General features: G+C 39.2%; 1 protein-coding gene across 1 annotated transcript in view; it reads left to right on the plus strand.

The window, feature by feature from the left end:
• USP37 (ubiquitin specific peptidase 37) overlaps nucleotides 1-26,466 on the plus strand; it is a 34,593-nt gene that overhangs the window by 1,498 nt on the left and 6,629 nt on the right. The window contains exons 3-20 of the mRNA XM_066322971.1: nucleotides 2,452-2,623; nucleotides 3,685-3,785; nucleotides 5,042-5,223; nucleotides 5,581-5,655; nucleotides 6,176-6,273; nucleotides 7,743-7,827; nucleotides 8,741-8,902; nucleotides 9,356-9,487; nucleotides 11,220-11,343; nucleotides 11,592-11,797; nucleotides 12,912-13,029; nucleotides 13,980-14,059; nucleotides 14,579-14,743; nucleotides 16,191-16,256; nucleotides 17,183-17,333; nucleotides 20,981-21,233; nucleotides 23,172-23,338; nucleotides 25,159-25,219. Of these exons, the coding sequence (XP_066179068.1) occupies nucleotides 2,452-2,623; nucleotides 3,685-3,785; nucleotides 5,042-5,223; nucleotides 5,581-5,655; nucleotides 6,176-6,273; nucleotides 7,743-7,827; nucleotides 8,741-8,902; nucleotides 9,356-9,487; nucleotides 11,220-11,343; nucleotides 11,592-11,797; nucleotides 12,912-13,029; nucleotides 13,980-14,059; nucleotides 14,579-14,743; nucleotides 16,191-16,256; nucleotides 17,183-17,333; nucleotides 20,981-21,233; nucleotides 23,172-23,338; nucleotides 25,159-25,219 (2,398 nt within the window). The remainder of the gene's footprint in view (nucleotides 1-2,451; nucleotides 2,624-3,684; nucleotides 3,786-5,041; nucleotides 5,224-5,580; nucleotides 5,656-6,175; nucleotides 6,274-7,742; nucleotides 7,828-8,740; nucleotides 8,903-9,355; nucleotides 9,488-11,219; nucleotides 11,344-11,591; nucleotides 11,798-12,911; nucleotides 13,030-13,979; nucleotides 14,060-14,578; nucleotides 14,744-16,190; nucleotides 16,257-17,182; nucleotides 17,334-20,980; nucleotides 21,234-23,171; nucleotides 23,339-25,158; nucleotides 25,220-26,466) is intronic.

The following is a 26,466-nucleotide window of genomic DNA, read 5'->3' on the forward strand; positions in this document are numbered from 1 at the left end:
TTTCTAATAGCTGTTTCCTCAGCTGAACGTAATGGTGTTAACACACCGGTAGCCTTTTGCAAGGCTTTGCTGAATGTTAGTTGCTGAATGTTAGTTTTAGGTTTTAAATGCAGATGGTTGTTAATGATTCTCTTGAAATATTCAGCCAAAATTTTTCTCATTCTGTAGTTGTTTTCAGATCAGTCTTCGTAGATTTTGTGCAAAATTTCCCAAATCAAAAGCAGAGGGCTTTTTCTGTAAGAAATACATACCTGTTTTAAAAATATGTAAATGATGCAAGAGCAGTTGGAAGACAAAAAAATCCCATCTTATTTAGCAACTTTGTAACAGCCTAAACTGATCTAGATGTTTGCTTCTGCTTTTTCATGCCACTGTTTTTCATCAGTAACATTCACCAATCTGTTCTCTGAGCCATTTATTTCTTTGTGCAGATGCTATGAAAAAAAGTTCATTTCTATTTGAAAGGTTAGGGTTTTTGCTGCCTTAGTGTGCTGAAGTCTCAGCTAAGAATCTGGCAGCTGGTGTTGCCTTGGAATCAAGGCCATGAGGAAATTGTTAGCTGTGGATTGTTCCCACCTGTATTACTGTAGACTTGAAAAGAGTCTCTGCCTTCTCAAGTGTGCTGCTGTGGCTGCAGGTTTGGTTTAATCCACTGTTGGGCCATGTTGCTCCTGAGGAGAGCAGTCTTCCCCTCGTGCATTCCCTGGATGCTTGTTCTCACTCAGCCCTTTCTGCCTGCATGAGTGATGTGATGTGACAGCAGCTGGAAGGGAGGATGAGCCTACAGAGCAGCTAGCCATGGCCTAAAGGGGCAGGTTTTGTTCCCAGGCTCTTATGTCTTCTGTCTCTGGCAATTGACAGATCTCTTTGTGAGCTCAGTGGAGGGTTTTCATAGAAATTTGGGGAGAGGACTGAGTGCAGGATCTGGTGGAGAGGGTGATAAACCACCGTGCACTTGGGACTGCAGCAGAGGAAGAGAAGGAGGCTTGTGCTGGAGGATAGTTTGTGTGAGACAGCCCCAGGCTGTTGGCATGCCAGTTCAGGTGTGACAAATTCCTCATGATCTTGCATTAGAAGTAGTATTCCCTGTTTTTTTGACAAGCTGCTCTGAGAGGAATATGAGTGATTTCCCTGCTTGTTTTTACTTTTCTGTAATGGAGGGTTTGGATGGATCCAGCATTACTTTTCTTTCTACACTGACTGGTGTGTCATCAAATTTCTTCTGTCAGATGGTGTTTTAGAGGTGTTTCAGAGTTTTCACTAGGTTGTCCTAGATGCTATTAAGAGAATTACTTTGTTTCCCCACACCTGCCAAAACTTTGTGGCACTGGCTGGGTCGTGACAAGTGCATGAAGAGTATGGATGGAGTCTTCTGACAGCATTTTGAGTTCAGATGGGTTGTTTTGCTCTGAGATGGTGAAGTAATTGTGATCCCTTTGTACGGCCTCAGTGTTTTAAGAGAGCATGAAAAACTTGGAGTCCATTATTCAGTGCTTAGGTCTTTGAAGATATTTTTAGCATATATTTTAAAAAAATCTCAACAACCCACAAAAAAGCCCAAAATACAAGGATTGAGCACAAAGTGTTTCAGAAGTGTAATGTTCCCATTAAAACAAACCCTTAGTTTCTGATCGAAGTGGTTTTCCAGCCCCTCTTACAAGCTTCTGTTGTGTTTAGATTGTTTTTCCAAGAAGCTACAGATCATAATGGAAAAAAAGAAATCTCATTGGTGGACATGGAGTGTCTTTTACTATCTCAGTCTTTTTGAGCTAACTTCAACCTGCCTGAGTAGTAGAACCTTTACCCAGCAGCCAGTTTTTGTAGGTGACTTACCATGAATTAACAAGTAAGGTTATTTTAAAGTGGCAGGGGCATCATTAGGGAGCACAAAATCTTCTTAAAATTTTTCTTGTGCTCAACCATAACCCTGAAAGTTTTGACACCACTTAATTGTTACCATGTTGCATACAGAATAAGCATGTTTCTTACTGACTTATTCCCTCAGCAGATTTTTTAAGCCATTTCAAATCTGTCTTCCCTGGGAGCAGATTGTGAAGTGAGACATTTGTGTTTAATACTTGAATTGTATCTTAATACATCTTAAATTGTATTTTGCACTTTATGTGGAAGTTTTCACTAGTGGGACTTCATAAAGTTGTTTTTCCTTTACATTTACAAATGTCACACTCAGTAGGAAGGAAAGTTTCAGAAAGCTTATCCAGGACTCTAGAGACCATTGAGCAACAGTAATACTGTCCTTACAGTTCTGTCAGATGCCAAGGTCACAGATTGTATTAATTCTATGAGGTTTAATGTTTCCTTGAAGTGGAGCCAGGAGAAGTATTTTGGTGCAAGTTTCTCTTATCCTGCCTATTTGAAATATTTGGGTTGAATTTGTAAGTATTTTGGCCTTTTAAAGTTGGATTTATGCTTATGCTTTCTTGTTTCCAGTTAAGCCATAACATTAAAACTGTGACCTTACGACCAAATGGCAGAAAACTGTGCTGCCTGATGCTGACACTAAAGGATACCAGCTTTCTGACAATTGATAAGGTGCCATTTAAAGATGCAAATGAAATGCGGATGTATTTGGATGCAGTCCATCAAGACAGGGTTCATACTGGTAAGTGCAATTGTTGTAAATCACGTTATAACATTATGGAGAGGTGTTGTGTTTTCTTTTTCCCATCTTATCGTGGTTTAACCATATCAAACAACAGCTAAGCCCCAAGCATCTGCTCACTCAGTCTTCCCAGTGGGGTTGGGGAGACAGCAAGGAAAGCGAAAATGAGGAACCCTGTGGGCAGGGACAAAGACAGTTCAGTGAGTAAAGCAAGAGCTGTGCATGCAAGCAAAGCAAATGAGGAATTCATTCACCCCTCCCTGTGGGCAGACAGGTCTTCAGCCATCTCCAGGAAAGCAGGGCTCTACCACGTGTGACTTGAGAAGACAAACACCATCAGTGTGCCTCCCTTACTTCTTCCCCAGCTTTATACACTGAGCATGATGCTGCATGGTGTGGGATATCCTAGGGGTCAGCTGTCCCATCTGGATCCCCTCCTGGCTTTCTGTGCATCCCCTGCTTTCTCAGGGCTGATGTGAGCAGCAAAAAAGGCCTTGACTCTTTGTGAACAGAGCTCAACAATAACTACAACATCTCTGTTATCAGCAGTATTTTCAGCACAAATCCAAAACATAGCCCTTTGCTACTGGGAAGAAAATTAAATCCAGCACACATCTTCAGCACATTTTGTCCTCCTTCTGTTCCTGGCTTTCTTTGCACTTCTGTAAATGCTTCTTTCTGGCCTTGAGCCCCATTTTTGATTTATACCTTTCTCATGCTGGACAACAATCAAAGATTAACATGCAGGATTTTTTACGTTGTGTGTTGGTATTTGAAAGATTGTCTGTTAATTACCCATGCACAGTTTCTTAGTTTTTTATTTTACTTGCTGAATTTTGTCCTTTTTAAGGATAGGAGGTTTGCTGTCAAGTGGCTAAATGACCAGTATGAGGGATATCCGTAAACACATGCTTATGTCTGTGCATTCAGAATATTGTAGTCTGTTGGCAAGAAATCCAGCATGCCCTTTCCAAAATCAACTCCAGCTAAACATTTTGCAAATAAAAATCCCAGTCAGTTAAATGACAGTCAAATCAAATATTGTGTACTTTTTCTGTCAGCTGGGAAACCCTCACAAGGATCTGGCAGCTTTGGAGGTGTGCTGGGCAGCAGGGCCACTCAGAAGGAAGCTAACAGGCAATTCTCTTACATGGAGAACCAGGTTTGTTAAATCGTTCAAATTTTTCCTCTCTAATTTTGTTCTATTCCTCACCCTCTCATTTTCTTACTGTATGTTGTCATAGCACTTGTAAATACTTTACATCCAAAATGTTTGTAATCTAGAAAGCTTGGAATAGATGTGTATGGGGTGGTTGGCAATGCTGTATCTTGCTTGTGGGGAGACATCTTCTGTATGAGTAGGAAAGATCAGTGTCTGGCTGTGGAGGTCAGACTATGTTCTTCACATATGAGCTTTTAGGCAGAGAAAAAGTGGAAATAGAAGGAAAGTACATGACTGAGACTTGCTTCTTGCATAGTTCTGAATCTCTCTTTGTTTTATGCCGAACACCTTACATGTGTGTGACCATGTGTTCAGTCAGCATAGTTCTTAATGAGTTTAGCAGACTTCAGCCAAATGTGTACATTAAAAAGCAGCTGATCCAAGTTTATATCAGAATCAAGTTACTGAATTTGTGGCATTCTGCTCACATTTTTGTGTCAATTTCAGTCTTTTCCCCGGAAGTTGTTTTTCTTCAAAATATTTTTGTTTTTCTTTTTCTCCCCATATTTCATGGTGTATCTACTGGCTTTAATTTACTATGTTATCTCTGTTAGTATACTTGTATTACTGCCCTGAGGGAGGCTATTTCTGACATTGTCCCAAAACGAATTCTACATGTTACTTAAAGGCAATCTCACTGTAAAAACTTAAGGCTGTGTATACAGTGGTGAGATTAGACATGTTCCGTTTTCAAGTCTAAAATTGACCAACATTCCTTAGTCAACCAATTATTGCCTTCTTCTGTTGCATCACACGTAGGTCTTGTTTGGCCCAAGGCAGTCATGGCACTGTTTTAATTATATGGGGTTTAATATGGCTTTTTAATATTTTTAATTGTAATACCACCCAGGATTGATCTGGGGGTTGTTAGGAATCATGCCTTGGGTGTTTTAATGTCAAAGCTTGTAAAGGAGATTTAAAAAACTTAAGTTCAACTAACTTAGCCTTGAAAAATGAGACAGGAAAGTGGTTACTGCAGTAGTTTCATGTTTATTATTTATGTGACTCAGTCCAATTTTTACCTATGTCTTTAGTGTTTAAACTCTAATTCTGTTACAAGTAGCATCTCTCCACTTCTGGATGCTAAATTGTAGGAAAAAAAAAAAAAGTGGTGGAAATCATAGATTAGACTAAAGATGGTCCTGTTTTTTCACTCTTGGGTTTTCTCCCTGGCTCCCTCCACTTGGGCTTTTCAGACTCCTCCCAAAAGAGTGACTGTGGAGAGCAAGGAGGAAAATACATTTCGCAAGGTGCTGGGTACCCCAGCGAGAGGCTCTATTAAGAATTCGGCTGGAGCTGGAACACCAACCAACAGGGTGAACATTTCAGCATCTCCTGCATCATCAGTCCCTCACAGGACAGGCTTGTTGGAGAATCGGTAGGGGGGTTTTCTTCTTACTATGATACTGTTAAAATTCAGCTCTTTCTAGAGCTACTGGTGGAACTCAGTACACTGAGACATAAGAAGGGAATAGAAGTCTTCCTCTAGTTTTGCTGTTACTTTTAACATGATGTTCATCCATGCTTTTATAGCCTCTGGCTAGTATTGGCAGTAGAGCTTTTAAGTACAGCTTAAGAGTTGGGCAGACCAAATGTTTCTCTTTATGCTGTAAATGTGGAGATTGCAGAAGATAGGTCCAAAATGCACGGAAAGCATTGAGGAATTCTGTTCACTTGAAAGAGTGTAATTTACTAACCTTTCAGAAAGAATGACCACAATTTTTTCTGTCATCAGTGAAAAGAGGAAAAGAACACAACCCCCTGGTTCAGAAATGAGTGAAGATTATCCCAAAGAGAATGATTCTTCAACGTAAGTAACAGTTGTTTCTGATTTTAAATTCCTTGTTCATTTGTAAAGGTATATTTTTCTGAAAAGAATTCTCTCAGCCACATGGACCAGGCCAGTAAGCTTGAGAATACATTGGGTGCTTGAAATGAGGTATGTGTTCAGGGTTAATGAGGGAAATACAAACTACTCAGCAACTGATTTGCATGAAGTGGCACATGCAAATTTTGTGTCATCTATCTTTTGTCAATTATGTCGGTCAGAACTGCATGTGCACTATTTGTGCTTTGACCCTTTTAGAAATGAAACTGATAAAGGAGAATTGCCATTTGAAGAAGACCCTCTATGTGTTTGAAATCAGATTTCATTATAAGAGGGCTTGTTTAAATGAATCGGTTAAACCTATATGTGAGTGAAGTTCTACTGTTCATGGTCAAGTATTGAAGGTGGTAGGAGAGAAATGCTTTGAAACAAGTTGTAAATATTGAACAGGAATATCCCATATCTTCCATAACTGCATTGCCCTCCACTCTTCTCTCTGTAGGAATAATAAAGCTTTGAGTGATCCAGCATGGAAGTACTTGAACAGTAGCAGAGAGAAACAGTTGAACCTGAAGCAGGCTGAGGAGAATAGGACATCAGGTAAAAAAATTAATGTAAAGCCAAATGATACCATTATGGTTTTACCCCTTTGGTACTAGTTCAGCAAGTTGCTGCAGAGATGTTTTTTCCTAATCTGCTATGCCATTAACTTGTTGCTTCCTCCAGAGCTGTACATGAGATGCAAATAACCTGCCTTCATTTTCAAAGCCTGTCATGCTCTAGTGTGGCCTTGACCTTTATCCTTAAGTGCTGATGCCAGTCCATGAGCCAGCTTGCTTGAAAATGCCAACAAGCAGCTTTAAACTGTTCCAAGCTGCTCTTTCCCTTGGGAGGGGATTTCTGTAAATTCCTTTTTGCTTGCTTATTTATTTTTAAAACTTTCCTTTGCTCTGAATGCCTTTTAGAACTGTAGGCTTATTTTTGTGATTAAAATGTGTACTGTTTGATTTTACTTCCTTATCTCTTCCCTAGAACATATAGGGGGAGCTCATTTGGGCCAGGACTTTTGTCCTGTTTGTACCAAAGCTCTGTTGGATACTGCTGTAGGACAAGGCTTTACAGACAATATAGAAATACTGACTAATAGTAGAGAAATTAACAAGCAGCACTGTTGTCCAGTTTTATGAATAAATACCTTCTCTCCTCGTAAAGAGGAATTAATTCAAGATCTTGTTTTTATGGGGGAATGTTGGCAAATTCATTCTATTTTTAGTGCATCTCTGATGGTTCAACTGTGTTGCTGGTGCAGCCAGTAAGGTGAATGTTTACCTCTAAATGGAAATCTGGTTTTGTCTTCAGAGTCAAAATTAGAGTCTGTGTATCCCTGCAAGTTCTGGTAACAGTATTGCAAACTTCTTTCATATATCTGCATTTCCCAAAGTTACCTGGCTCAAACAACTTCAAGCTGGAAAAGAAGCAAACAGTTATTCATTATTCAAACTAAATTACACTGTGATTCACTGTAATAGGTGGCTTTTGACTCTTGAGAGCATCTTTTTGATGTGGCACCATGTGAGGCACTAGAGTCTCAGGACCTGTCACAATGATATCATAGCAATGAAACAATCCTATTTTGCCCCAAGTAGATAGTAATTTACTGTGGAATTGGGAGTGGGAAGAGAAGTTGTTTTCACTTCTACTTATTCACCTTGAATTTTGAGAGCACTGCATTGGAAATTAGGAGTTTTCTGTACATGTGTCTTGTCTCTCTTGTGTAGAGATTTATTAACATTAACATAGTTAAGATAATGACTTTTTAATATTTCATATTGCACTTTGATGGAGACTGATTTTAATACCTTAAACTCCATCATACCTTTACTTGCATATCATTAATATTCATATTAATATTTCTAAGCATATGTATTAGTAGTCTCAGAACCAGTTCTAGAAACCAATATTTGAGGATTTTTAAACCTTTTGATTGAATACTTCCGAACAAGTTGTTTACTGTCAGAATAGCTGTGTAACCTGGAACAAAACATCCTGCCTTTCCTTCTCTTTTACAGGTGTTTTACCACTACAGTCGTCATCTTTTTATGGTAGTCGGTCCTCTTCAAAAGAGTACTCCACCGGCAGTTCCACCCTGGACAGGTAGGGCTGATTCACTGGAGTGAACTGTAAATAGCAGTTGTTTCACAGGAATTAAGCTCTTCAGTTTCCTGTGTGCTGATCACTTGGTGCTTAGATGCATAACATGGTGGGTTTTGTTGTGGGGTTTTTTTTCCCTTCAGGAGCACAGTCCAGTTCTTCAGTGTGTCTTCAACTGCCCTGCTTACATGTACAAAATCTAGTTACTGCAATAGAAAAGACACTGTAAAATCACTCAAATCTGTTATAATTGTTATTAATGACTCTAGATGATTCAAATTCTATATAAACTCTGGAAGTTAAGTCTGAACCCTTGCTTGATTTTCCCCAAGTAGATAAATGGCATGCAATTCTATATTTTAGTAACAGTATTTTAACAAATACTAAATCCTGCTGAGCTTGGGATTCTTCTTTGTTGGGTGCTGTGCAGTCAGACTCATGGTCTGTGCCCTAGATAGATGAGATACAAGATCAAGGGAGAAAAGAAGCATTGTCCATGTTTAAATGTTAGGAATTGAGGTCCATAGTGATTAGGTTACAAGAACAAGAGACTGAAAATGAAGACTCTGGCCTAGATGTGAATTTTAAGCATATCTTGGGAGCGGTGATCTTATGCTATGTGATCATTCTTCCTCTCTTCATACAATGTGGAGAATTATTAAATGTTTGTAAGACCAAAGACTTGGTTATACTGCATGCACACCAGTGAATATGAGGAAATTTAAACAAATTAAGGATTTAACACTTCTGGAAAGAAGTGTTCTCTGTCACACCTCTTCTTCACTGTGATACTTTCCGATTATCTTGTATGGCTTTACCAGTCCTTCCATAGTGCTGCAATTCCAGTGTCATGGACTATAGCTCTTTAAGGCAGAGCATTACAAATGTTACCCTTCTTATGCTTTCATGGTTCTAGGTCTAGTGTATCCAGCCAGACCCCTTCAGCCAAAAGAAGCCTGGGATTCCTTTCTCAGCCTGCCCCTCTTTCTGTTAAAAAAATGAGATCTAATCAGGATTACACAGGATGGAACAAACCCCGAGTGCCCCTTTCCACCCATCCTCAACAGCAGTTGCAAGGGTAAATTTAATTTTCTTTATCTAGCGTGCATACTTTGATCATCAGAACATGCATGTTCTTGTTATAATTATTTAATTTAAAAAAAAATCCTGAAATTAATGAACACTGGGGCAGGGAACACTTTTCTAAGTTTGGAGGATATGTGTTCTTGAATTCGTATCCTGGGAGTTTCAGAGACATAATAATTTCAGGTAATTCATGTTCCTTTTATGATGGTTTTATATATATGTATATATATATATAAAAAAATATATATGCATTTTTTAAAAGTTTGATGGTAAGAAACTCATGGGTGCTTTCCTGATAAATGCTGCCTCCCATGAGTTTTCAGTTTAGACTGAAGGATTGGGGGACAGCTCCAGTTAGAAACTCTGTGGGGAGTGGCTGGGGTGAATATCCTATGTGTTAGTAGTGCTGTGCTTATAGACATAAAACATTCAATTTTTTTTTCAGGTTTTCAAACTTGGGAAACACTTGCTATATGAATGCCATTCTACAGTCCTTGTTTTCAATTCAGTCTTTTGCTAATGATTTGCTCAAACAGGGTATCCCATGGAAAAAAATTCCACTCAATGCACTTATCAGGTAAAATTCACTTTCTGTGAAAGCTGTTTTCTCCTTCATTACTGAGAAACTGGTTTGGTAATACTGAAGCATCTTTGTAGAGGGTCATTTGCCTGGTAGATAATAAAAGAAACCGTAGAGTTCTCTATATTTTGGAGCTTTACTTTTGAAATGGGAAATCAGCTCTTAAAACTGAGTTACAGGCATTCTTTTACTGTATTTCTAGTGGCAGAGTGAAATGCTTCAGAAGAAAATGTAAAAAATTACAAAATAAGTTAGATGCAGTAAAATTTCTTCTAAAAACTTTGGCAGGTAGAATTTAAGCTGATCACTGACTTCACCTGATATGTGGGGGCTTATGCCTTTTGTTTAGTAGCTGTGGAAAGTGTTCAAGTTTTGCATACTTAATCTTTCTCTAAATTCAGCCATTTGGGATTTTTATTATATTTTCATTTGGGGACTTCATTTCTTTTCTGTCAGTAAATAAAATTCAGGATTATCAGAACCATTTGTGTTTCTGTTTAATCATTTTTTAATATATCTTTTGAGGTAATTTTTCGATTTTTGGTGTGTCATCTTGAACTCTTTCTACACTACTTGGGATCAGAGGTTGTTCCATGTGCCTCTTGAAATGTCCTTTCTCTAATTTTTGTAGAAAGACCTCTGAAGGTTGTGCTCCATATACCTAATGGGCAATGTGTGATCCTGTACAAGTCAGAGTTGATACTCAAAGCATCTACTTTGTCTTCTCTTGGTTTGGCTATATCATCTAACCTGGTGACTGTTTTTCTGGTTGATCAGTGATTGCTTATCAACTGTGCTATGGTTTCCTAACGTGCTTCACTGAGCAGCCCTCCAACCCGAGAGGGCTGGGACAGCACATGCTGTTCTTGGAGTTCAGCAGAGTAGCAAAAACTTGTCAAGCTGCAGTAAACAGATCAGGTTCTTGGGGTAACTGAGTAATAATTGTTTGGTTTGGGATGCGAGGGGGTTGTACAGGTTTTCCCTGTCTTTGGGTTGGGGATTTTTGGTGTCATGGAATGTGACATCTTCCTATCACCTTCCTATGTATGTAGCATGACTGAAACTTGTGCTTGGAATGTATTCGGTGTGCGTGTCCTGTGAAATTGTAAAGCAGTTGTAAATGATAACTAAATCACAGTAGCTGAAAGGTAAAGTTAATTTCAAAAGTTTTAAAGCAAAGCTAACAGAAGCACTGGCTTGAACCAAGAAACTCCTCATAGCTCTTTTTACTGCAGCTTTTTTCTCTGTTATAATGTTTTTACTGCTGAAAGGAGTAAGGCTTGAAAATTAGTGGAAGTTTAAAAATAAAACATCAGTAGAAATCATTCTGACCATTCAAGCTGAATTTAGTGATTTTGTGTTGCTTATTTTGGTACTGTGTGATATCATATTTCATATCAGTACAAATGCTTTCAAAAAGCATTATGAGATTTCTTTTCTCATTGTAAAAGAGCAGAAATAAGTTTTTAGAGCTTTATACAGCTTTTCTCTTTACCTTAAAAGATTGTGGATTGGGTTTTTTTGTTCATCTGAGTGCTGTTTGGCCTCAAATGAGATCTTGAAATACAAAAGGTTAATTATATGTGGGATATTTTCATACATTACCCACGAACCACTAATCACAGAAGAGAAGCTTTTAGGAACTCTTAAAATAAGGTATCAGGGTTCTATTATGTTTCTCTAAAGTCCTGGAAAACCAACCAGTGTTTCATTGTTTTGACTTCTGCAGACGTTTTGCCCATCTGCTTGCTAAAAAGGATGTCTGCAGCCCTGAGGTTAAGAAAGAGCTGCTCAAGAAGGTGAAAAGTGCCATTTCAGCTACTGCAGAGAGATTTTCTGGGTACATGCAGAATGTAAGTATCATTGTCTGGAAACAGTTATGCGCAATTTGTTCAGTCTTTGGACTGCTTTGAACACCTGTCAAGCTTCAGCTGTGTTTGACAGTGACTTTTGGTTGAACGGCAGTGATTGTTAGAGCACAACTGCCTCAGTATTGCTGAATGCAGTGAACGAAACATAATTTCCCCAGTTTGTCTGTGTTTGAGAAAAATACTCAATGAAGTTATACAAAGCCATTTCATTGCATTTACTCTGTTTCTAGGATGCACATGAGTTCTTGAGCCAGTGTCTGGATCAGCTGAAGGAAGACATGGAAAAGTTAAACAAAACTTGGAAGAGTGAACCAGTCCCTAATGAAGATAACTCACCAGGACGTGCTTCTGATGACCTCTCAGCCACCAAAGTTTATACATGTCCCGTTATCAGTAACTTAGAGTTTGAGGTTCAGCATTCTATCATTTGCAAAATGTAAGTCGGCTTGACAGCTTTCCTTACACTTATCTTAAAGGACTAGGAAGTGTTCCCATCTCATGTGACTTCATCTGCAGGTTGTAACCAGAATTAAGAACTATGTTTTATCCAAAGCTAGATATTTAGAAAAATACTTATTTGTCTAAAAGTGCTGCAAACCTCACACCACACTGTCTGCTGCTGCAGGCCATCTTCAAACAGTTTCATACCACCTAGTTCCAGTTTCATACCACGTAGTTCATCATTGCATTTCCAATGGAAACCCCTGGTGCTTGGCCCTTTGTACCACAGCTGCATGGGAATAGAGAGAAAAAGGGGTTTCCGCCAAGTAATGTTTCCTCTTAAAAAAAAGAAAGAAAAAAGAGGAGACTGTGTTTTGATCTTTTTAAGGGCTTCCAGGGAATGGCATTTTCTTCTGTTTCTCTAAGTTCTTGCAGAAAAAGATGTAAACCAGTAGGTCTGGTTATTCATTGTCTATGACATGCACCACAGATTTCCATGTGGGAATGTTTCATTCCACAGAGTTTCCATGAACACAGATATTTGGGAATAATAGTTTGTGTATATTTAATTAGTTCCACAGAACAATTGAAAGTAAAGTGCATCCAGGTAGCAATTATGGAAGAAAAATTACTTCTAGTAGGGTTTTGTTTTGGTTTTCTAAGAAAAATGAAATGTAAGAAAAATTAAGGGGGTTTGTTTTTTTAGATGGACTCTACTCTTTTGTTTATAAGAACAGTTTAAAAGTATTTCTAGCACTTCCTTCTGCTAGACTGGGTTGGGCTTACTTTTTTTCTCCTAAGAATACTGAATGAAGATGTGTTCTGCTATAGCAGTCAACTTTGATTTCCTGTGTACCTGATCATTTGCTTCTCCAAAGCAATCTGCGCATTTCATTCTTACCCTTGCACAAATGCTTCAACTTACAAAGCATCAAAAAGAAATTGCAAGATCCAACTTCGTCCTGAGCATCAAACATTTCCATTTTGATGAGTAAAAATAGGATGATCAAGAAGTGTGTGTTTACTGGGAAGTGACTTTACCCTAAAACATGCAAGTGTTCATTAAGTTTATTTGCCATCAGACTTGCAGTGGCACGTTTCTTTTTTAGGTGCGGTGAAACAGTGACTAAACGAGAGCAGTTTAATGACCTCTCCATTGACCTTCCTCGAAGGAAGAAGTTCCTTCCTTCCCGATCAATCCAGGATTCTCTTGACCTCTTTTTTCGGGTATGTACTTTCAGGGGGGGTTTTATGCATTGTGGAGTGTGTGTAGATTATATACCACATGGAAATTCTGATTGTACAGCTGATTATTGGTTTCTATGCCAGTGGTTTGCAGGCATGTGAGATAACAGTGCACTTTTTTGAAGTTTGTCCATTAACAGCACGTGTAAGTTTTTATTTCAAAATGCTGCGCAGAAATTAGATGATGTAAAATAGGTAAACTTCCCAATTTTGTGCTGAAAGAGTTGAGGTGTGAACAAATACAGAGGAGAGAAGGGAGGCTGTCAGACTGGGGTAATCACTCAGGAATTCCTGCCTCTCCTGGGCTAGAATGCTTCAACAGCTTATGTACAAGCCTTAACTGGCATGGAGGAAAAAGTTCATGCAGGTACAATAATTTAAAAAAATAAATTGCTGTAATGTGTGGATGCTTACTTTGTAAGTAGAGCTTCAAGGTGAAGCTTCTGAAACCTAAAAATGACCCGTGCATCTGTGAATTGGTGTTGTATTTTGTCATATCTTAAGACAAACTTTTTTTTTTCCTCTCTGTATAGATAGTACTTTCAACAGAGAGAATAGTTATTATAGCTTATTAGGGAAAAAAACCCAAAACCAAATCCTGTGTATGGGAGGGAAAACCGTTAACCTGTTAAGATTGTCCTTTCCCTTTGGAAGCTAATTCGTGTCATTGTGGTGGGTCATTCACTGGTCTTCATGCAAGTAGACTTGCAAGGAGAATTCCACCTGTATTAGTGGATATGATATCAAATTTTAAGGTCTGCTGCCTGTCCTGTTACTACATGCCCTCTTACTAGGTCAAGTTGAAGGTGATTATAATTTTAAGTGGCTACTGCATTTTGAATAGTTTGTGTGACCAATGTGATGTATTTTTGGTTGAGATCTGTTTGATTTCTCTTTTGTTCTACAAGTCCTTTCTCTGCTCCCTTAAACAGGCAGAAGAGATTGAGTATTCCTGTGAGAAGTGCAATGGAAAGTCTGCTGTTGTCACACACAAGTTCAACAGACTTCCCAGGTAAATGTTGACACCTGTTCCTCTTCTTCCTGGAAGCATATGTTACAAAAGTGCAAGCAAAAATCTCTTGAAGAGTAAAGCTGGAAAAATGAGCAGGACAGTGTTTACAGTGGTCAGTGTGTGAGAGAGGTGCACCTGCAGTCAGCCTTCATGCTGTTCTTCAGTTTCACTCTAAAGAAGCCCTTGGAAACCCTCAGCAGTACTTGTTTCTTCCTGTTGCTACACAAGGAGGACTGAGTTTTCCCCTTCCCATTTTCTTTGGGTTTCTGGGATGTGAATGAAGCAGATACAGTAAATATATTCTCAAATTTTAATATTGCACAAATTGAGTGAAGAACAGAGGCATAATTACCTGTGTCATGCAGATAAGAGATGATCAGCATTTGCCTAACGTTCCAAAGTAATAATCTGGTTTGGTCAGGTGAATTCCTTTAGAAAAAAGGCTTGCTTGGATTTTGAATAGGTTCTCTCTGACTTCTGTCTTGAGATTAACATTTGTCCTTCTCTCATCTCTCTCAGGGTCCTGATTCTTCATCTGAAACGATACAGTTTCAATGTAGCATTGTCTCTCAATCATAAAGTCGGGCAGCAGGTGGTTATTCCAAGATACTTAACCCTGCTTTCCCACTGTACGGAAAGCACCAGGCTGCCACTGACACTGGGATGGAGTGTTCATTCTGCCATGTAAGTCTGCAGCTTTAGTCCCTGCCATGTTAATCATGTATGCCACAAGGTAGGCACATGTCAGACATCCTCCAGAGGATGTCTGGGCAAGGAAACATTACAGTTATGCAGCTTCAGATGTGTGCTGCTGGTTTGTAATGCTGCTGTCATAAGAACATGTTTGGAAAGGAAGCATGATAGAAGCAGTAGGAAGAGATGGTTGGGCATTATCTAGGGAATATTTGGAAAAATAATCTTCACTGTAGTTGAAAATAGCTTTATATTCTGTTTAAGAACACTTCTGTTAGTAATTTTTAAAATGTCAGCCTCTACATCCAAAGTAATCTAGATTACATTCCCCTTCAGAGCACTCTTAACTCTGCTTAGAAGACAAAACATCCTACCATTTTCTGCCAATTTCCACTTGCATCTCCTGCGCTGTCATTCATTTTTCATTGTCTTTCCTGGGCAACTGTAGTGTCTGAGCACTTTGCATGTTGAAAATACTCTCTCCTTTTCCCTGTGAGTGTTATTTCTGTACAGCTGCCTGACCTGCGTCATAAATGTGCCAGTTGTCACAGGAAGCGTGTGGCAGGATAAGGGACAAGAAACCCTTAGGTCCCTTATAGCCCCTGCTGAGTGACATTGCCAGGGTATCCATTGTGAGCGAGGACACATCTGGTGCATATGTTCCGCAGTGTGGCAGGGGTAGTGCCAAATTAGTGGTGTTTTAGATGTAAGTGAATGCTTCCCATGAATTTGTTTTAACAGTAGAAATCTCAAACACAAACAGTTTATGCTAACCAGAGCAGCAATACTTGAAAACAGGTTGGAAATAGCTTTCTGATGTTTGGAGTTTTTTTCAGTCATGGAAACCATTGTGATTGACCAGGGAGTGGAAGGGCAACTGGGTTGGAGAGAAGCAGCCCTAGTTTAGGGAGAAGATTAGAAATGATTTCTGCAGTGGCTACCATCTCTTTGATAGATGTTTAGTGATAATGGTGGACTCTGAGGAGTCCATGAAAGGATTTAATGGAGCAGGAAATTGGTTCAGAGGAATCTAGGTAAGGCAGGAGAAATTAAGATGGTGGATATGCCAGAAAACCGGCTGATCCAGACAACAAGAGGAGACTGTGGTTTGGGAGCAGGAACTCAAGTGTTGGTGGGAATAAAATATAAAGGAATGAGATGTCTTGACATGGGAGCTGAGAGCCTACAATTTATGAGCTGGTCCCTAAGGGTGCATCGCCAAGAAGTGAATCAAGTTTAAAAGATTATACATGGTTTTGAACAACTGTTGTTTATTTATAGTGTGATGAAGTTATTACTATAAATCTAAGCAATTAGCAAGTACATAATGGTATTCTGCTTGTTCTTTTGGTCATGGATTTGCATGCATAGCAGACAAGTAAACATGTATTTTTCAAAGACTGTAACTACTGTGGTAAATATTTTGGTCTTTTAATAGTTCCCGTCCATTGAAAGCCTCCCAAATGGTGAATTCCTGTACTGTAAGCACTTCCACACCTTGTAGGTGAGTTATAGCTCTCAAATGTCCATGTCCAATGGCCTGGGGTTTTGTGGCATAGTTTCTAAGGCATTTTTAGATTTTCTCGTTATTTTCTGGGTATTATGCTGTAAATTATTTCAGCTACTGTCTTTTTTCATATCTGAGTTTTATTGGTGTTACGTGATAGCTGAAATTAACATCAGTGGTGCAATTTCCCTAGTTTAAGAAGCAAAGTGATTTCTACTTCTGCAATCTAGCTCTTTGTTCTAACTCTGTGGAGCCAAAATGGGTGTTTTGGGAACAGGTGGTTGATTCCTTAAGTTTATTTGCAAATATGAGACAGCCGATTTTTAATACTGTGAAAAATGTGATATCACAGTGGATGGTTGTGCACTGAGGAATGCTTAAAGACCAGATTTACTAATAAAACAGAAATGGTGACTTCCCCAGACTCCTTTGTCTTCTGTTCTAAAGAATCAAGAATTCATCTTAATGGAAGAGCAAACGGGAAAAATGAAAAATTAGTGCATTTTTGTACTTTTTATATCTGGTTAACGTTGTGAGAAGTCCTATGTCCAAATTAAAAAACTCAAGTCAATTGATTTATGCCAAATCCTATGCGTTAGTGTGGCCTTGTCTCAAATGAGTTGTTTGAGATTGCAAGGTAATAAAGTGCAGAATCCTTGGCCTCAAAAGCAAGAGCCACACACTTAGTTACTTTTAATGTTGTATGGTATTGTTGCAGGCTTCAAGTCAGTATGTCAGTTAACCCAATAAAATACAGCTTTTCTGAAAACCTTGACTGCCATATTAATAAATTATCATTGTCAGTTGTAGCAGATTGTTCCCCAGTTGAACAGTGTGAAAGCACTGCTTCAGCAGTTACTTTGAGATGTGTTTGTACAATCTGCAATGCTGTGAAATTTTATAGCCATGTTTTTTATTTACAGAAAATACACTTTCAAGTCAAAGAGCTCTGCAGCACTGTATGTTGATTCTGACAGCGATGATGAGCCATTGAAACGGTCTGTTGCCCACAGCCAAAGGTTGTGTAACATACAGAGTAGAGAACAGCAACAACTGCAAGAAGAGCCAGAAAAGGTAAGGGAAAAATCCACAAGCTTTCATGTACTAGGTCCTGTATGTGCTCATGTCTGCTGTGTCCTTTTTTTAGCATAAACTGAGTGAAATTTATGTCAGATGAGGTTTTTGTCCTCCTAATTAGCACTGCAATGCCGGAAGGGAGTGCTTTGCTAATTGACCCCTCTCTACAGTTGTCTGGAGTTCCCACTGGGAACAGAAGTAATTGCATTGCAATTGAACTTGAGTTTTCAGGTTATGTATACCAGCTGCTTAGCAGTTTGGTCAGTCCTTTGGGTAACTTCCACTAATAATGTTCCCAGGCTGAAGTATAATGTGCTGTCAATAATAAAAGTATGCAGTAAAGCCCTTGATTAAATTAGATCCCGTACAACTTGGGCTAAGCAAAATATTCAGTTGAGAGAATTTTATGCATATCCAATCTGTGTTCTCTTTCAAGTGTGACTTAAAATACTTTAAGAATCTGAAGCTAACAGTCTTTGGAGGCGGACACATGGAAGTGTGAAGAGACCAAGTTCATTGGCGTAATGGCACAGTTAATTTCAAATTGCCTTTGAGCTCTTCCTTGTGACTAGTGGTAATGCTGCCAAGACACCTTTTTTTGCCTCTATCAGGGCCATGTATTAGCAGGTAGATGAGTTGTGTGGGAAGAAGTGATGACCCAGAAGGGAATAGAAGCAGCTTAATGGATTATCTTGCAGTACCACTTTCTTCTGTTAAGAGTGCTGCAGGCCTAGTGCTTAGGCCAAGTTTCCAGATCTCTGCTTCTATAGAGCTTTTGCTTCACTAAAGTTTTTACAATGCTTGTAGGGTTATTTTAATCAAGCAGAGACTTGTGGCCTTGATTATGGTATTAAGGCACCAGTGTGAATCTGGATAAATAGTTGGTAAGAAGAGGCAGATATCTACAGTTTCTGATCTGATGGGAAAATCAAACCAAGGGAGGATCCTGACCCACTATTTAATAAATGACAGATACTGAGTAATAAATTTTTAGGAGATCCAGAGCTGGGAAGATCTGCCAGTTTGATGAAGCTCAGAACTACAGATAAAAATGATCTTGACAAATCTGAGAAACTGGATAAAAACAGGAGAGGTTGTTCAGTGGGAACAGGCTCAAGGTGCTAATCTTATCAGGATTAATCGACTATATATGTGAGATGGGAGCAGCTGGGAAAGCAGTGGGCCTTCAGAAAGGGCATGAAAGGTGACAGTCAATCACAAGGTCAGGCACGTTGAAATTAGAAGTATCTAGACAGAACCATAGCCTACATACATACACATTGTGTGAAGTAACCCTCCTTTTTTCCTCAGAATTGAGCTTTAGCTGGAGTTCTGTATCCATCTTTGGGCTTTGGACTGAAAAGTTATAGATTAACTGGAGAGGGGCCAGAGGAGAGGAACATGAATGGTCAGAGGTCTAGAAAGGAAGATTTTGAGAGAAAGAGCAGGCAAGTGGTCTTCAGTTTGGTCTTTAGTTTAAAGAAAAACATAAGCAAGACTTGTGTCTTCAAGGAAGGGGAAGATTTTAATAGAAACACTTGAGCTGTTTTCTGTGCCTGTGGTGGATAGAACAAAAAGTAATAGACTGAATTGCAGACAGTAATATTTAGATTAAATATTAGGGAACACTTCCTGATGGTCAGGATATGTAGGGATGGAATGAATTACTGTGGGAAAACACAGAAAACTTTTTACTGAAGGTCTTGAGAAGATGCCCTGCATATGGCACATCTGTGCCTGGCTGCAGCTAGGGGAAGGAAACAAGCTTGTCTTTGAAGTCCCTCTTATGTACAGAAAAGGTATTTCAAACTGTCTTAACTAATTCTTCCTGGAGTTTTGTTTGTGAGGAAGAGTAGGTAGTTTCTACTGCACAAGCCCTGTAAGTGCAGAATTTGTGGGAATAAAGCATACTAATTTGAATAACAAATTAATTACAGGCTTTACAGCCTGATGTGGGAAAGAGACATTGGTGGTGATGATTCCACATAAATTATTTTATTCTGTGGCTGTGCATATTGGCCACTTCTCAACCACAGGCCTGACCAACCATCTGTTACCATTAACCAGGTTCTCTGACCTTCTCAGTGTTGTCTTGGGAGACCTGGTCCTGGTTTTTGGAAGGGGCAGTACTGTTGCTGCACCATTTCTCTTGGTATGATTCTCAAAACAGCTGTGGATGGGGTTTCATTGAGGGCTTGGTGATCAATTTGTCTGGCCAGTACATCCCTTGCCAGTCACTCCTTGCAAAATGCCCCTGCCATGTGGGAGAACGGCTGGAATAGCATCTGTATATGGCACTGAGTGGTTGGGGCAAATAGAGCAGCTAAACAGAGCAGAACTGCAATTCCTGTGATCTCTGCTTCTGCAGATGAAGTAGTATTTGAAAGACTTCTTAAAAATGCTTACTTAAAGCAGCCTGTCTTAGAGCCTAAGCTATTTAAAATCTATGCAAATAATGTCTAGTAGAAAAGTTGTATTCAAATAATGCACAGATGATGCCAAGTCTTTGAAGTCCAGCCACTGAATTAGTGGTAGTTGTTGGCAGAGAGCCTGGAACTAGGGTTTGCTGAAGAGCTAAACCAGTTTTGATGTTGGTTGCCTACAGGTGCAGAGAGAGAAATCAGAAAGCTTAAAAAACAGGTACTTTGCTTTACTTATTCAGTGCATAAATAGCTGTGAGCAGAGAGGTTTAAATTTGTCACTTTTAATTCTTGGAGGGCAACATGTCTAGAACAAGCAGTTTAGTTGGCTAATTCATTTGCTAATCTTTTTTGATAAGGCAGTTTTAATACAAAATGCTTGCAGTATTTGAGTAAAAAGCACAGTAAAACTGTAATTTTGTTCATTTTAACAAAGTCCTGGGATCCATCCTAATGCAGTTTGGAATAAGACCTGGATAAGTACATTTTAATAGAAGCTATCTTACCCCATTTTTAAGGTAATATAGGAAAAGAAATTCTAAGCATATGGTAAATAGTGTAATTGTGTAAACATGTGTACATGGAGATTAACCTGCTGATAACAGTTAATATCAAAACGATTGAAATTACTATATTATTTGCAAATCACAGTTGTGTAGGAGTTGATGAGCATCAGCTTTAGGAAAATGAACTATAAAAAGAAGAATTGAGATTAAGACTAAGGTGTTTTTTATTTCTTCCAATTGAAAATCATTCTGTTTTCCTTGGGAAAGAATAATTCCCCCTTTCCCTGTTTAACTGTTTTCTTATTTGCAAGTCCTGCCCTCCTCCCTCTACTCACATCAAGATTTCATATGGCAAATCTGCAGCACAAAAGCTAATTTTAATTGCTCTTCATACTAGCTCCATTTCAGTTTTTATTCTACCATTCCTGTATTTGAGTTCAGTTACTCTCATGTTGCTGCTTCATCTTTTGTTAATAAACTTGATATTTCCCTGTTTGTATCCCAGCATTGAATTGGCAGAGGCTTGAGAATTCATCAGAACCTAAAAGGGAAACATTTTGAAGGAAAGGAAGGAGAAGGGAAGAGTTATCTTGTGTATGTTAATCCACAAGGCCTGTAAAAACTGGTTGTAGTGTATAAATAAACTCTGTGGAAATGTAAAACTGATGTTATATACCTGTTTATTTGAACACCTAATCATAACTCCATTCATCTCTAGGGTTCAAAAAGAAGTAAAATGGAGGGTGATAAACCCGAGCTGGGTAATGCTGGTTTTGATGGGATGAGTGAAGATGAGCTCCTAGCTGCTGTCTTAGAGATTAGCAAAAGGGAAGCTTCTCTGTCTCTGAGCCATGATGAAGATAAGCCCACAAGCAGCCCAGACACGGGTTTTGGAGATGATGAAATTCAGGAATTGCCAGACAACCTGGAATCTATGGAGATGGAGAAACCCAAAACAGTATTAGACTCAGGTAAGGCAAAGTAACCATTTTGCCAGACTCTAGTGGGCTAAAGCAGGTTACTGATAACATCAGAACTGGATGCAAGTGCACTGCTTAAACTGCCTGACTTGCTCAGAGTTTTAGGAACTTAAACTTTATCATTTCCCAGTGTATAAAAGCATTTAATTCCTCAAACTGTGAAAATGTATTTTCTTGTAAGTCTGTCACCTCCATGATTCAAAGTTAATTTCCATTTTTTTCCTCTCTTGATTAACACGTGCTCCCAAGGTTCCTGTGCCAGACAATTCAATTTCCTAATATTTGGCCACGTCTAGAACTGACTCTTCCATAAACAGAAGATATTTTCATTTCTGTAGCTGTTGTAGCCTGAGCAGCACGGTAGCAGTGTTCACATGGCATAAAGCTAGAATGCTTTCATAAATGCAGCTATTTTGTCAATAGTTACTAATGAATTAAACTATATCTATTTTTTTTTGCTAAAGCTTTTTATGTGAGAGTAGGCTTGTAAGCTTAAGAGACTCATGTGAATTATTATGGCTTCTGACAGAGAGACATGGTTAAGTACAAGGAGGAGCCTGTGTGATCTCAGTGTGGGGAAGCTGAGTCTTCCTTTAGCCAGCTGAAGGAAATATAAGTGGTTTATCATTTATCGTGTGCTACATGTTTGCAGTCAGGTTTGTAACTGCACTAGGCTGGAAAACGAGACCAACAGTATGCTCATGTCCTCTAAGAGCCAGGAGGTTAATTAACAACAGAATACCCCAGTGGTACCAAAAATGACACTTGTGTCAATGGGCAGCTCTTGACAGCCTTGATGGTGGAAGGCACTGTATAAGAATAATACTGGTATGTGATCAGCCTGCTTTGTGCCCTCCTTTTTATACAGTACTGTTGCTTATGGTGTTGTGAAAGAGACTTGCGATAGAATGTGGCCACATAAATGTATTTCTGTCCAGGTTTTCTTTGGAAAGTACAATGTAATTTTTTGAAGGCACTTTTGTAACTCTTAAGCAAAAAGTATGTGTTTAATATAAGTTCTGTATTTCTTCTTATATTGGAAGTTTTCAAAGGTCATGTAATAAATTCTGGGGTTTTTTTCATCGTAAAAGGATTAGATTGATAGATCATGGTTCTGGTGCTGTTGGTCTTGTGTTTAAGGGTTAACACATACCCTTGTATTATCCTTGTTAATAACTAATCAGCAGAAATTGAAGTCTGTTCAGGACAAAACCATGAATTTTCACATGGTGCTGCCTCATAGCTGTTGGAGCAGGTCCTGACACTTTCTTAGTTGCAAGCAGCAATCTAAGTATCCTGCAACTGCAGGAGTATTTGCAGCAGCTGAATGAATGTTCATTTCAGATGTTTCATAAAGCACTTCTGCCATAGTGTTTACTTGAAAGGTGAACTAAAAAGTCATAATCTTAATGCACTTTTAAAGCTGTACAGTGTTCACAAGATTGAGGCTCTTAGCTGAAGCAAAAGGTAACACATTTTAACAGTGCTTGAGATTTGTGCTTTTTTTCATCTTGCATTTGATTTGGCTTTTATTGTAGCTTCCTCTCTTGTACTCTGAGGTATAATGTGCAGTGCAAATTTTTGTAATCCATGGTTTCTTACAGAGAAATTCAGGTCTCAGCTTCATGGCTGCAGAAACTTGGTGTGTGGCTTCTGTAGTTGAACTTGCTGTTTCTGAGTGAACATAAAAGGCTAAGAAGAGAACAGGTTCAGGGGTTAATCAAATGGTTCACTGTGCACCAGTTAAAATAAGTACAAGACTGCGCTTTGGAGCTTTTTGCATTTGACTTGTGTGGGTGTTTTATGGCGGGTGAGCTCCTTGTCAATAGATGTCACTATGCTGCAAGGATTGTGGTGATTTAAAGAGGGCTTAGCTGGTAACAAACAGAAGACCCAGCAAAGTATAAACTGTACTTTGTGATTCCTTAGGTCCTGCCAGTTTCACTGAGATAACTAAGGATTTTGATGAGAATAAGGAAAACAAAACTCCAGAAGGCTCCCAAGGGGAGGTTGACTGGCTGCAGCAGTATGATATGGAGAGAGAGAGGGAAGAACAAGAACTTCAGCAGGCACTGGCTCAAAGCCTTCAAGAGCAAGTAAGAAATCATTTGCTTCCTTAAGTTGTCTTCCCCAACACTGGAAACCTGAAAGCTAAAGGAAAAACTTGCATTCAGGCAGTAACCATAAAGGAATTATTTTGCTTTTTTTGAGATAAGTAGATGGAAAAAGGTTTGAGTTTCTTCTAGCTCCATTGTCAGTACTGTGATGACACTGGACACATCTGGGCATATTTTGTATGTGCTTTGAAAGCTGTGCATCACATCACAGACCCACAGATTTCTCAGAGCTCCCCATGCACTTTTATGCACTGGTGTGTCACATTATATTAAAAACTATGATAACCTCAGCTAAACTCTTCCTCTCTGACATCAAGATCCCAGCCCACCTTTAGCTTCTCTGGCAGTTGTTTCTGCAGTGTGTCCTGTCAAGACTCAATGAAAGAGGCAAGTTTCAAAGCCAAGGCTAAGAATGGCCATGTCAGGTCAGGCTAAAGATGTGTCTATCCTAGGTATGTTTCTGGTGCTAGTGAGTAGGGGATGCTTAATGAAGAATATAGGAACACAGCATTTATGTGATCCTTCCCCGTTAGTAAAGTAGAAAAAGGATCACAAATAATTTAGTTGAAAGCAAGTCCTTTAACTTAGGCTTGGAAAGAATGAGGATCTTATGTTGTGTGCTAACTATCTGTATTCCACTTGAATTGCAAGACCTGTAACCAATTTCTACAAGTTTAACCAAACAGCAGAGAGTAAAGCAAGCACTTAGCCAGGTCTTCCTTTAAATAGGTGCCCTTGTCTGCTCTCTATTAATACCAAAGCTGTCATGGTTTTCCTTATGAGATCTGATGTTTCCATGGCTCTTGGGGTTTTTTTTCTTTCCCATTACTCATTATGAGGTGCTGGTTGGTATGTTCCATGCCAGATGTAGCTTTGATTCAACAGTGCTGAGTAGTTTAACAAAGATTCCCAAATCTTTTGGAAATAGTGAGATAAAAGGCCTCATGCTAATAATGTAAAACTGCCCTTTGAGTGTGTTTCTGCTACAGTTCTGAAGCAAAAATCTGCTATTCTAATGATTTGGGCATGGAAATGTGGTAGCTGTGGTTATCTTGATTTGAAATACATAGTTGGGGTGCTGCATTCAGGTGTGCTGAAAGCACCCAGACTCTAAATTAAGAAGCCAGCTCATTAAATATTATTGACTGGCTTGCTGTAGCTCTGGGCTTTCAGGAATAGTGGGAGGAATTGGGGGCAGGATATTATCCAAACATTAGAAGTGTTTGTTGACTTGAGGTTTCTTTGCTACTTGGTCATGGTAATATTTTTAATACCCGGTTGTTTAGCGGTGTCTTTTTGCATCCTGCCTTTGTGGATTACACCTGTTACATAGAAGCACTGGCTCCACTTTCAAATGGCTTAAAAATAACAAAACCTGTCAGGATTTAATGACCGTGCCCTCAGCTGGCTTTGGTCAGAAGTAGACTAAATTTTGCCGAAGTGTGAGGGGCTTTGTGTGTAAGTGACAGCTCTCCTGAGCACAGGGTTGCAAATTCATTCAGATGCCTTTCAAATGAATGATCCAGGGAAAGCATTCGGTGTTACTGGAGACTTGCTCTGCTGCATACCAAACTTCAGGAGCTTTGACAAGCCTTAATGAAGGTTTGTCCCAGGTTCTGTTGCACGGGAACATTGGACTCTCGGTGGCTGCAAACATTCCTTCACACAGAACCTTTAATTTACAATGTCAAGTTTGTTGTAGAAACCAGAGCAGCACAGTTTCAATGGAAAAAGAGCACCACAAGAATTTTAAACAGTGAAATGTCTCAATGAGCTAAGTTCTGTTCTCTCCCCATTAGGAGGCACGAGAACAGAAAGAGGATGATGACCTCAAACGAGCCACGGAATTAAGTCTACAAGGTGAAACTTATTTAAGTTCTTCCAGTATGTTGCTTTTGAGAGAAAATTGATGTGTGCATGAGTGCAGCTCCTGACTTGTCAGTACGACAGCTGGGATTCATGTTCTTTTGGTGTGTGCTTTGTTGTATTTGGCACTCAAGGTCAGTTTTTCTTATTCTTGGTTGTGAAAGCAAATGCCAGGAAAAGCTCAAGCTGAAAAACTACTTAGTTGAGTCTCTTGAGTTTTTAGTTGGATATAGAGATATATAGAGATATATAGAGATATATAGAGAGATATGTATAATATATTATAATCAACACACATAATATACATTAATGGATAATATTAATTTAGAGAAAGCACAATGGATCTTGGAACTTTGCATTCCCAGCAAAGCCAGCATACTAATGGCCCTAGTCAGAACATAAAGATTATTTGTTATTTCCATTGGTATTTTAGGGCTGATTAATGAATGCCCTAGCCTTCCCTGGAAAAATGAATTAGAGGTGTTTCTATCAGATACGAGATAGGAGGGTGACAGATCTCACTGCAAGATGTAGCTGTTGGGGTGAAGAAAGACACCCAAAACGTACTGTCTCCTCCAAATCCAGACAGTGCTGTAGGCCTCCTCAGGCACTGTTTAACATTTGTGCGAGGCTGGCATGCAAGTGATTTCATACAATCTGGCAGAGTAAAGCATAACTGAGAGAAAATTCCTGCTCCAAGAGGGAGAGGGAGGGATAATAAAGTATTGTGTTAAGATACTTGTAGTTGCTCAGGGCCTTTTGAAGGCCCTCAGTTGTTACTGGATGAACCTGTGTCAGCTCCTGAAGAGAAGCTGAATGTTGCTTAGGCATCCCTCACCCTGAGCTCTGGCAGACTAAGTGACCAGTCCTTTTCAGGTTTTCCTTGATTCATATCCAAGAAGAATTCAAGGCTAGAGATCTTTCATCCCTTGATTTGCAGTTGCTTGGCTTAAACACGAGCATTTCCTTGCTACTGTCTTGTGTGTAAGGCATGAAGAAGCAGTTGTTCAAGGAGTTGAATATAATCTTCAATGCAGAGCTGGCCACATTTGTCTTATGAGGGATCTCAGTGATGCCATAAGCAAAGAACCAGTAGTCATCCTGGCACTGTTAGGGAAGTGGCCTTCAGCAATTCCTGTGGAAGATGCTTCATGCACAGACCTGACCTACCAAAGTGCCAAAGTGACTGTGTTTCTAGGCTGTAGTCTACCCTACAGCCCAAAGAAGTGTGGAAAGCAGCA

The sequence above is a fragment of the Sylvia atricapilla genome, chromosome 7 (genome assembly GCF_009819655.1).
Source record: "Sylvia atricapilla isolate bSylAtr1 chromosome 7, bSylAtr1.pri, whole genome shotgun sequence".
Taxonomy (NCBI): Eukaryota; Metazoa; Chordata; class Aves; order Passeriformes; family Sylviidae; genus Sylvia; species Sylvia atricapilla.